The following is a 12,658-nucleotide window of genomic DNA, read 5'->3' on the forward strand; positions in this document are numbered from 1 at the left end:
CAATGTGGTCTTAGTGCTATGGACAAAACTAGAGGATTTTGAATAGAAGCATAATTGTGCTTTTGACAAGAAAGCAAAGGTTAGAGTTCAATAGAAGGATTACTAAGTTTAAAAAGAGGATGATGATAACTGGTGTTGGATGAAGTTGGAACAGTATGCAAAAATATACTGTGATGCAAACACAGAGAACTGGTTTCTGAATGAAGGTGCCTTGATAAAGGTGCTATGTATCTCACGTTGGCACACAAAATAGCTGCAACATAAAACAGACATGACCACTCATACTGGGAGTTCCAATCTCAATCAAAGCCTGTGAAAGCGTGGGCAGACTGGTAGCCATTGCATACCATTACTAAGCATCTCACAAAAGATTGCTAGTGGGTTTAGGAGCATGCAGAATAAAACTATGCCCAAAACATAGAAGATTTTTTATGCATACAAATTGCATTTTAAATTTCAGTTGTTCTTTCACCATACTCACTTGCAATTAAGGCGGCAAAGGGGGTCGTGGTCTGAGGGTCTGTGTGCATGCACGTGTCTACGTGCGCCTCTATGTGTGGTGCGCCTTTGTGCGGGGCGTGCGTCTGTGGTGTGCGCATGTGCGCACGTGTGGTTTTGTGTTGTGTGGCATGTGTGTGTGTGGTGTGCGTCTGTGGTTTAGTGTTGCGTGGCATGTGTGTGTGTGTGTGTGTGTGCGTGTGCGTGTGTGTGTGGGGGGGGTTGTGTGGCATGTGTGTGTGGCATAATAATAATAATATTCATTAGTGTCACAAGTAGGCTTACATTAACTCTGCATTGCAATACTGTGAAAATCCCCTATTTTCCACACTCCGGTGCCTGTTCGGGTACACTGAGCGAGAATTCAGAATGTCCAATTCACCTAACAACCATGTCTTTTGAGACTTTGTGGGGGGAAACTGGAGCACCCGGAGGAAACCCACGCAGTCACGGGGTGAACATGCAGACTCCGCACAGACAGTGACTCAAGCCAGGAATCAAACCCTGCTCCCTGCCGCTCTGAAGCAACAATGCTACCGCGCCGCATGCTGTGTGTGTGTGTGTGTGTGTGTGGGTATGTGTGTGTGGTGCAGTGTGTGGCCTGTGTCCGTATGTGTGTCCATGTGCATGTGTGTGTGCATGTGTGTGCGCGCATGTGCGGAGGTAGGACGGGGTGGTGGTCAGTGGTGGGGGATGCAGTAGTTGGAATAAAAGGCAACCTGCTCTCAGATCATTATCCCTACTGATTTTCTCAGCTTCAACATTTCTTTAGCAATGTGGTTAACACAACTTTTTCATCCTTTGTTTCCTTTTATGGGCCTTATATTGAAAAACATTTCCAGCAATTCAAACATACTAGAATTATAACAGTTAGACTGACTGGACTCAAGTAATCAGAATAATTAATAAAAACGCAGCCCATCTAGCAGAAAGTTAGTTTTGGAGATTTGGTGTGAAAAAAACTAATAAGCTGATTCATTCAAAGTATATACAAACATAGAACATAGAACATAGAACAGTACAGCACAGAACAGGCCCTTCGGCCCTCGATGTTGTGCCGAACAATGATCACCCCACTTAAACCCACGTAACCTGTATACCCGTAACCCAACAATCCCCCCATTATCCTTACACTACGGGCAATTTAGCATGGCCAATCCACCTAACCCGCACATCTTTGGACTGTGGGAGGAAACCGGAGCACCCGGAGGAAACCCACGCGCACACGGGGAGGACGTGCAGACTCCACACAGACAGTGACCCAGCCGGGAATCGAACCTGGGACCCTGGAGCTGTGAAGCATTGATGCTAACCACCATGCTACCGTGAGGCCCCAAACATATTAAAATTACTTCAACAAAAAAATTGAGAAGAAATGAGGAACATGATATATTTCTGACAAGTACTGTTCACTGAAATAGATCAGACCATATACAATATATACATATTTCTTGTGCCTTAAGCAACTTAAAAGAAACTCTTGCTTTCAATTAAACTTTAAACATGCTAATGACATCTATTCAGACTCTGAAGTATGCTGTACTTACACTAGAAGAATGGGCAGAGAGTGTACTTGCATCCGATGGTGTACGTGAAACTACTGGACTGGATAAATGTGGAATGGATCCTCTGGCAACCACTAACTGGACCTGCTCGGTGGCTTTCTGCAGGATGCCAATAGCTTGTTGATGGCTGACAGTCTGGTCTAGGGGCTGTCTGTTGATAGCTAGGATTTGGTCTGATTCCTTCAGCTTGCCATCTCTATCAATGATGGAAAACTTATTTTATTTATTCCACACCATGATTTAATGATTTCAGTCTTACTTATTTAACTTCAATAATTAGTTTTTAACAACAGCAGAAACAAAAACGGACAGTGTCTGCTGTGGCTCAAATACCCAAATTCCAATGTAAACTAAAACCTCACAAGCAAGGCAGCAAAAAAGAAAACACAAATCAACCTGCCCAGTGTATAGTGAACTTCACACCTTTCAACAACCAAGTACTGACCAACATCATTGCTTACGAAAAGAAAACTTACTCAATCACTTTCTTACAGATCATTTTATTACGCGATATCTATCCAAGGGATCAAAAACAGCCAAATTAAAAATCGACTGGAAAAATATATGTAGCAAATTGACGTGTTGCAATAAACCTTATAACATGTATTTTTCAACAATTCTAATGCATTACAGCACCTCATTGACAAAAGCAGCACTGAAATATAAATAGGCAGTTGTTTCTTGAAGTACCAAAGGAACTACTTCTAAAATTCAATCACAATAGTAGTAGGGGATTCTATTGTAAGAGGAACAGTTAGACGTTGCTATAGCCACAGACTTGACACCAGGATGGTATGTTGCCTCCCTGGTGCCAGGAACAAGGATGTCACGGAGTGGTTGCAGAGCATTCTGAAGGAGGAGAGTGAACAGCCAGAGGGGTTTGGTCCATATTGATACCTGCAATGTATGTAAGAGGAGGGATGACGTCCTAAAAGCAGAATATAGGGAGCTAGGAAATAAATTTAAAAGCAGGACCTCAAAGGTAGTAATCTCAGAATGAGGGAGGAGGGGGTTAACTGGAGTGGCAGTGGTATGGGAACCTGATCAGAGATAAATAAGAGAGGGAAACAAAGATAGAAATGAAAGCTAGAAAACTAGAAAGCAAAGTTGGAAGGGAGAGGAAACGAAGGCTAGCAGCAAATAGGGCCATACTATAAAAATTATGTGTAAAAATGTGAAAATGATAAGTCTAACGGCACTATATCTGAAAGCAGGGAACACTTGAAATTAGACGAATTAACAATGCAAATTGATATAAACGGGTACAATACGATTACGATTCGAGACATTCCTGCAGGTGACCTAGACTGAACTGAATATTCAAGGCTATTCAGCAAAAGGGAACCAAGAGTGGAAAGAAGAGAAAACTTGCAAGTTACAAAAGCAGAATGTAAAAGCATCTATCAGTACATAAAATGAAAAGATTAGCAAAGACAAATGTAGTGCAAAACAGGAGAATTTATAATAAAGAAAAAGGAAATAGCAGAGCAAACAACTACTTTAGTTCCCAAAAAGAAAATGCTGGAAAATCTAAGCAGGTCTGGCAGCATCTGTAGGGAGAGAAAAGAGCTAACGTTGCGAGTCCAATGACTCTTTGGCAAAGCTAACAGACAGAGAAAGTGGGAAATATTTATACTGCGGAAATAAATAAATATTTCCCTTTTCTCTGTCTGCTAGCTGTGACAAAGAGTCATTGACTGGTGACAGCAGTTCTGATGCCACTCGAAATGCATGTCCATCTGGTCCACTGAAGAGAGATTTGTTCCAGGAGACAGCAGATGTCAGATGCCATGAAAGTCTGCACCTCCTGAGGCTTTGGTGCTCCACTATGTCAAGAAAGTTGATCTTCTGTCTCTATACCAGTCCTGGGACTTCACGCTGAAACTCTGTGTTCATCCCTCTGTCCTATGCAGCAACAGACAGCTGAGTGGATACTGATGGCTAAGGTTCCTCAACAGAGGTCCAAGTAGAGCTGCTTCATCTGCTCCTTACTGAAGTGAAGGCTGACACCAAGAAAGTTCAGGTCTAGATGAGTAAAGTGCAGTGCAAGGTAAGTGAAATGACTTCCAAGAAGTTGGAAATCACCTTCAAAACGGTGAAAGCACACTTTCAGAACGAGTGCTTTGAGCAAAATCGAGACTTTAACCTCGGAAAACATTCTTGCCTAATATAAGTGAAGAAACCACAAAAACTAGTGCCACACATGGAGAGTATGCACTTTAAGTACTAATGCAGTGCTTTAAACCAGAACACGTCATTGTATGGTTGACCCAGCAGTGCTGAAAATAATAAAGTAAGAAGTCTTATAACACCAGGTTAAAGTGCAACAGGTTTGTTTCAAATCACCAGCCTTTGGAATTCCTTCCTCAGGTGAATGAAGAGCTATGTTCCAGAAACATATAGACAAAGTCAAAGATGTAAGGCGATACTTCAAATGCGAACATTTGCAGGTAATTAAGTCTTTACAGATCCAGAGATAGGAGTAACCCCAGGTTAAAGAGTTATGAATTGTCTCAAGCCAGGACAGTTGGTAGGATTTTGCAAGCACAGGCCTGATGGTGGGGAGTGAATGTAATGCGACATGAATCCAAGGTCCTGGTTGAGGCCGTACTCGTGTGTGGAATGTGGCTATAAGTTTCTGCTCGACGATTTTGTGTTGTCCAGGGAAATACTTGACGTGAAAGATGCCCTCGTACCAATGGGATATGGTGCTCAACTCATTGATTGACAGTTCCAACGCGCCACAGCAAAAAACTGCTCCGACCTCCTCAGAAGACAAACACGGGACACAACCGACAGAGTACCCTTTGTCGTCCAGTACTTCCCCAGAGCGGAGGAACTACGACATCTTCTTCGCAGCCTTCAACACATCATCAATGAAGATGAACACCTTGCCAAGGTCATCCCCACACCCCCACTACTTGCTTTCAAACAACCGCACAACCTCAAACAAACAATTGTTTGCAGGAAACTACCTGACTTCAGAACAGCAACCACGACACCACACAACCCTGCCACGGCAATCTCTGCAAGACATGCCAGATTTCAACATGGGTACCACCATTACACGCGAGTACACCACCTACCAGGTACGCGGTACATACTCGCGACTCGGCCAACGTTGTCTACCTAATACGCTGCAGGAAAGGATGCCCCGAAGCACGGTACATAGGCGAGACTATGCAGACGCTGCGACAACGGATGAACGGACATCTGGCGAGTCACCAGGCAGGAATGTTCTCTTACAGTCAGGGAACACTTCAGCAGTCAAGGGCATTCAGCCTCTGATCGCCGGGTAAGCATTATCCAAGGCGGCCTTCAGGACACGCGACAACGCAAAGTCGGCGAGCAGAAACTTATAGCCAAGTTCCGCACACATGAGTACAGTCTCAACCGGGACCTTGGATTCATGTCGCATTACATTCACCTCCTGTCATCTGGCCTGGGCTTGCGAAATCCGACCAACTGTCCTGGCTTGAGACAATTCACACCTCTTTAACCTGGATCTGTAAAGACTTAATTACCTGCAAATGCTCGCATTCAAAGTATCGTCTTGCATCTTTGACTTTGTCTATATGTTTCTGGAACCCACCTCTTCATTCACCCGAGGAAGGAGCTGTGCTCCGAAAGCTAGTGATTCAAAACAAACCTGTTGGACTTTAACCTGGTGTTCTTACTGTGCTCAACCCAGCCCAACGTCAGCATCTCCATATCGAAAATAATAAAAACACTGATCAAAATCCATCAAACTAAAAACAGTTCAAGAATAACTATTTCCTTTGCGTTCAGAAAACTGAATTAATATTTCAAGTCAATGACAAATCTTGAATACCTCATAAAAGTGAAGTGACCAAGTATAATGCCAAGTAAATATGGTACCGAAAATAGCACCGATAATTTGTCAAATAACTTTAATCACAGCCAAATCACTCCAATAGTATGTTGACGATTGAGAGTGAAAGTGTATACCTTCATTTTAATACTCAGTGCTACAGTCCTTTTAGAATTTATCATGTTCAACCTCACATTTCCGTTTCCATGGTCACTATTTGAAACCCTGGTTATGAGTGATCTTTTCCATGTCTTCAGTAATTTTTGTCATCGGACTACAAACTATTAACTGCATTAAGTCTCTATCAATTTGGTTCGTGATTGATTGTTTTCTTATTTTGCAGCTGAGCCCTATGTAAATTTTTCAGTGAAAGGATTAGAAGCATATAGCAAGGTTAGAAGAGATCTGAAGGAAGATGATGATATTATTGAAATAGCTATTTCACTCTATGAATAGAAAAATAGTTACAGAAAACAGCTTTAAGTATTTCCAACTTCTAAAATACCAATACAGAAAATCACTGGTAGTCCAATTATATCATTCAAGTGGTTATTCTGCAAGTTTGACAAGCATAGGAGTAGTTACGATACACATCTGGGAAAAAGCAGATCTAATGTTGAAGGCAATCTCTTAAAAATTCTTACCTTGCTGACACACTGCCCTCTTGGATTTCCTGGACAAAGATCCCCAATTCTCCCTTATGTTCACTCTTCAGTCCTACAACACTGAATCCCAAACCATCACTGACAGGTTTAATCAGATTTATGTATTCAATAGAACGGCCCTAGTGGGATGGAGATTCATTATTAGCAGAAACATCCTTTCTACCATTTATATCCAAATGAAAAGTTCATCGAAAGAGATACATCCACCGATAGTTAAAATATGTTAATGTTAAAGCAGTGTTCAGCTGTAGGAAAGTATGTCAGCTTAGGCATGTTCAGATCACCCTCATGCATGAAGATATTTCAAATAAGCCATATTAGTGGCTTCCTTCCACACGTCCCGAAAGACGTGCTTGTTGGGTGAACTGAACATTCTGAATTCTCCCAAAGTGTACCGAACAAGCACCGGAGTGTGGTGACTCGGGGCTTTTCACAGCAAGTTCATTGCAGTGTTAATGTAAGCCTACTTGTGACACTAATAAAGATTATTATGATGATGATAATTATTAGTGCAACGGGTCAGGATTTGAACTGACATTTCAAATGGCAGAAGAGCAGAATCACCCAACAGGTAAAATATAGAGACATAGAAAATAGGAGCAGGAGGGGGCCCTTCGAGCCTGCTCTACCATTCATTCTGATCATGGCTGATCATCCAACTCAATAGCCTAATCCCGCCTTCCCCCCATATTCTTTGATCCCTTTCATCCCAAGTGCAATATGTAACTGCTTCTTGCAAACATTTAATGTTTTGGCCTCAACTGCTTTCTGTGCTGGTAAATTCCACAGGCCACTACTCTCTCGCTAGACATTTTTCCTCATCTCTGTCCTAAATGGTCTACCCTGAATCCTCAGACTGTGACCCCTGGTTCTGGACACCTCCACCATCAGGAACATCCGACTTGCATCTACCCTGTCTAGTCCTGTTAGAATTTTATAGATATCTAGGAGATCCCTAGATCAAACCTTCTCTGCACTACCTCAATACCCCAAGAACATCCTTCCTCAGATAAGAAGACCCGGACTGCACACAATATTCCAGGTGTGACCTCACCAAGGCCTTGTATAATTAGAGCAAGACATCGCTGCTTCTGTACTCAAATCCTCTTGTAGTGAAGGCCAACATACCATTTGCCTTCTTTATCGCCTGCTGCACCTGCATGCTTACCTTCAGCGACCAGTGTACGAGGACACCCAGATCTTGTTGCATAATCCCTCTCTCCTAATTTATGGCCATTCAGATAATAATCTGCCTTCCTGTTTTTGCTACCAAAGTAGATAACTTGAAATGAAATGAAAATAAAATGAAAATCGCTTATTGTCACAAGTAGGCTTCAAATGAAGTGACTGTGAAAAGCCCCTAGTCGCCACATTCCTGCGCCTGTTCGGGGAGGCTGGTACAGGAACTGAACCGTGCTGCTGGCCTGCTTTCAAAGCCAGCAGTTTAGCCATGTGCTAAACCAGCCCTGACATTTATCCACATTATACTGCATCTGCCATGCATATGCCCATTCAGCCTGTCCAAACCCCGCTGAAGCATCTCTGAATCCTCCTCACATTTCACCCGCCCACTCAGCTTTGGGTCATCTGCAAATCTGGAGATATTACATTTTACAGCCTCATCTAAATCATTAATATATATATTGTTAATAGCTGGGGGAGTAGCACCGATCCCTGCAGTACTCCACTAGTCACTGCCTGGCATTAGGAAAAAGACCATTTATTCTGACTCTTTGTTTCCTATCTGCCAACCAGTTTTCTATCCATCTCAGTACGCTACCCCTAATCCAAAGCGTTTTAAATTACATGCTAATCTCTTATGTGGGACTTTGTCAAAAGCCTTCATTTAAAAAGATGAGAGAATATTTAATAATTAAATTGCTGTCAACATTCTCTTCTTTTCCCTCAACATTTCAAGATTTTGAGGACAATCTTTGTGGCACGGTGGTCAGCACTACTGCCTTACAGCTGCAGGGACCTGGGTTCAATTCTGGCCTCGGGTGACTGTGTGGAGTTTGCACTTTGGGTTTCCTCCGGGTTCTCCGGTTTTCTCCCACAGTCCAAAGATGTGCAGGTTAGGTGGACTGGCCATGCTAAATTGCCCCTTTGTGTCCGAAAGATTAGGTCGGGTTATGGGGATAGGGTGGAAGCGTGGGTTTAAGTGGCGCGTATTTTCCAAGGGCCGGTGCAGACTCGATGGGCCAAATGGCCTCCTTCTGCACTGTAAATTCCATGATTCTATAACGCATTGTTAGTTCAATACACATCAAAAACTCAGTAATGGGAAAAACTACTTGGTCAGTAATTGCATGAACATTTGAAAATTAAGTTATTTTGAAAAATATTGAAATACCATCTTAAATATGTCGATAAATGTTAAACAATTACATGAAATATTACACTGAATAATCCTCTTACATGGGCCATTTTACTCAAAACCAGCTCAAATTCTTCATTAGACTGCTTGTCTTTAAAATGGGGTGAGCCAGGCTGCACTGCAATTTCATGCTCGATTTCTTTATTTCCATTTTGTTGAGCTATCATGTATGATTCATTTAATGGTGATGAAACTGAAGTAACAGGCGAGCCAGATGCTTGAGTAATTTCAATGCTTGGATGTATGGTAGATGGCAAGATGTTCACCTATTTAAAAAGAAAGTACAAATGTCACAAAAGTAACGGGACAAATGGCAACAGCCATTGTACACACATTCAAAAACCAAGAACACACATAGTTGAGAAATTCCTTGATATTTTTACACTTAGCACACAAATGTGCGCGTCACTGGGCAAACTTCTAAGTGGGAATTCCACAGCTCATCTGTATGGCAAACAATGCTCTTCTGCCCATTATAGCCGTAGTTATTACTACTAGTGCATTAATCCAAAGCAAATTAGTTAATACTTTGTTAAATTGTATTAGAGAGTGTGAGTGTGAGTGCGTGCGTGTTGCTTTTCACCTCCAAAATCAAAGATAACAGTTAAATATCAGGGGCTGGTTTAGCTCACTGAGCTAAATTGCTGGCTTTTAAAGCAGACCAAGCAGGCCAGCAGCACGGTTCGATTCCCGTACCAGCCTCCCCGGACAGGCGCCGGAATGTGGCGACTAGGGGCTTTTCACAGTAACTTCATTGAAGCCTACTCGTGACAATAAGCGATTTTCATTTCATTTCATTTCAAATATCTATAAATGTATTATTTCAAGCAGCTCTGATCTTAGAAGGTCTAGCTTCAGAGTTCACCATCCCAACATGGGGATTAAAAGCCTGGGTTGGTTTATAAACACTCCTCTCATCAAACGCTTCAGTAATTCTAGCAAGCTCTTTAAACACTGATATCTGCAGCCATAATAGCAGCAGTCTCAGTTTGCATAGTAGCAAATTGAGAACATTCTAAGATTGCATGGCAACAAGCTATTCTTGCACGACTTCATTCCCAGCTTCTTCTGCAGCATTCAAACCCGAGATGGAAACGGCTTGTTTTGCAAAGAAAACTGGGGTTCATCCACCAGACACTGCATCATGGGTGAGTCCACAGGCTGGCCATCTTCTCCATGCTGAAAAGGATGGGTTCAAAGCTCTACACAAAGGCCGGAGTCGAGTTCATGTCAGGCACATGTCTGTTCCTTGATAATGAACATGTGTTTCCGGGCAGGCTTCACAATAAGCTTCTCAATGCAGCAAGCTTTACCTATATATCGTTTTCATTCTTCTTTCTGTCCCTGAACATCAAAGTCCTCATTTGAGTCTTCTGCAGCCGATGTCATGAGCAACCTTGCTCTCCTCCAAACTGGCATCTGCTCTATCCTTGCGCACTGCAGGAGGTGCAGCCAACTTGAGTTTAATGTGTGCAGATCACTCCATTGATCTGTTCTCTGAGATATGCAGTGTCAGTCACTAAGCTAGTTGCTGCACGAGTGAAATGAAATGACAGTGCCTCTTCATCAGCAATCTCACCTTGCTGCTCTTCCACTGCCTGGCGAACTGCACTTTTTGACTACCTGAACATGAGATACCAGGCGAGAACAGTAGCATGGCAATTACGTTACTGGACTAGTAATCTTGAAACTTGGATTAATGCTCTTGAGGCACAAGTAAAAATACCACCAAGGCGGCCAACAGAATTTACATTCAACAGATCTGGAATATAAAACTTTCAGTACAAATTACCATTTTCCTGCAGGAAAAAAAATCTAATTCACTAATATCCTTTAGAGAAGGAAACTGCTGTCCTTCTCGGGTCTGACCCGCTTGTGACTCCAGATCCACAGAAATGTGGTTGACTCTTAGCTGCTCTTAAAATGGATTAGCAAGCTACGCAGTCATAACAAACTGCCACAGAAAAGCCAAATAAGGACAAAACCAGATGGCTTTCCAGGGTCCGTATCCCTCTATTCCCAACCTATTTATGTATTTGTCAAGATGCCCCTTAAACGTCACTATCGTCCCTGCTTCCACCACCTCCTCCGGCAGTTGGTTCCAGGCACCCACTACCCTCTGTGTAAAAAACTTGCCTCGCACATCTCCTCTAAACCCTGCCCCTTGTACCTTAAACCCATGCCCCCCTAGTAATTGAGCCCTCTACACTGGGAAAAAGTCTCTGACTATCCACTCTGTCTATGCCCCTCATTTGGCACTGAAGATGGCTGAAAATGATTCAGCCCCATCTTTTGCACTTACATGCACTACTCAGTCACATTGAGGATGAGGATATTCATGGATCCTCCTCTTCCACGCATCAGTTGATCAGATTTTCACCACCATTCACAACTCCTGCATTGCTTTGTTCTGATCCCTTGATTATACGACCGTTTAGATCTATCTATTGCACGTTGGAGGAGGGGACAAGCAATAGAAATTGTGTATGAGGCTGTACTTAACAGTGTGCTATGATTACTTGCTCTCTTTCAGGTTTATATACAATATAGTATATACTATTTTACAGTAACTTCAGGATGTTCAAAAGAACTGGACAACCATCAACAGCTGGTAATTTTATTTTGTGCATAAATCATAATAAAGAGTTATAGTAAGTTCCCTCTAATAGTTCCAACTTTTTTCTGGGCATTTTGTTTAAAATTCCCAAGTTACACTTCACAGAACAGTGCAGCAATGCTAAGAACAGAAATTACAAGTGGCATTCAATTTGTCAAAGTACTGCCTGGAATGTGTCTTATCTTTTTAACATCCTGTACAGTTTAATTGAGAGGAATTCCATTTGGATTGTAAACTAAATCCCTTGCCTCCCTCACCGATATAGACACTCCTACTACATTGTTATCCTCCTGATTTAATATTGAAACAAAGTCTAAACATAACAAACTGGATATCATTAGTTCCTCCTTCCTCTTTCAAATATTGACTGTACAAAAGCATAAGTGAAAGAAGAATTACCTTAAGCTCCTGCAGGTTGATGTGGAAAAATAGGAACAGGCGGAGGTCATTCAACCCCTTGATCCTGTTCCACTATTCAAATGGATCAACCCGAGCTGTGCCTCAACTTTATTGACCTATCTTTGATCCATATCCCTTGGATAGCCTTAATTAACAAAAATCTACTGTAACTAGTCTTGAAACTGATAATTGACCTCGTAGCTAAGAGTTCCAGATTTCCTTCATTCTTTGACAAAAATATTTTTATGTCACGCTAAGGTGCTTTTTCTCTCATTTTAAGGTTATGTCCTTTACTTCTCCAAGTAGAAGAAATAATTTCTCTGTGTGCAAACTATCACATCCCTTTATCAATTTGAAGATTTTTGGGAGGAATAATAAGAGATATGAGGATAGGGTGAGAAAGTAGAGTAGTGGCATAAGACCAACCATGATCTTAACTAGTGGCAAAGTGAGCTCAAGGGATCATGTGGCCTTCACTGGTTCCTGTTTATGTCCTCATAATTGGATTGCTCTTCACTGTTCTTAACTCAAAGGATATCCCCCCCCCCCCCCCCCCCCCCCAAATTAAACCTACTGCCTGCTATTGTTCTTATGATCTGCCATCAAGCTGGCAATAACAGCAACCCTCAAGGCATTTTAACAGTCAAACTTAAACCTTAACTGGTCCATGAAATTGGTGTTTAATATATTTTGTTGCATTTTTTG

The 12,658-nt window shown here is 42.1% G+C and overlaps 1 protein-coding gene across 12 annotated transcripts in view; it reads right to left on the reverse strand.

Annotated features, from left to right (window-relative positions):
- LOC119970168 (multiple PDZ domain protein) overlaps nucleotides 1–12,658 on the reverse strand; it is a 416,554-nt gene that overhangs the window by 345,549 nt on the left and 58,347 nt on the right. For all 12 annotated transcript variants that reach the window (XM_038804325.1, XM_038804326.1, XM_038804336.1 and 9 more), the window contains exons 4-6: nucleotides 8,979–9,203; nucleotides 6,540–6,679; nucleotides 2,046–2,259 (exon numbers count right to left, since the gene is read on the reverse strand). In XM_038804325.1, the coding sequence (XP_038660253.1) occupies nucleotides 2,046–2,259; nucleotides 6,540–6,679; nucleotides 8,979–9,203 (579 nt within the window). The remainder of the gene's footprint in view (nucleotides 1–2,045; nucleotides 2,260–6,539; nucleotides 6,680–8,978; nucleotides 9,204–12,658) is intronic.

The sequence above is a fragment of the Scyliorhinus canicula genome, chromosome 8 (genome assembly GCF_902713615.1).
Source record: "Scyliorhinus canicula chromosome 8, sScyCan1.1, whole genome shotgun sequence".
NCBI classification, from domain to species: Eukaryota; Metazoa; Chordata; class Chondrichthyes; order Carcharhiniformes; family Scyliorhinidae; genus Scyliorhinus; species Scyliorhinus canicula.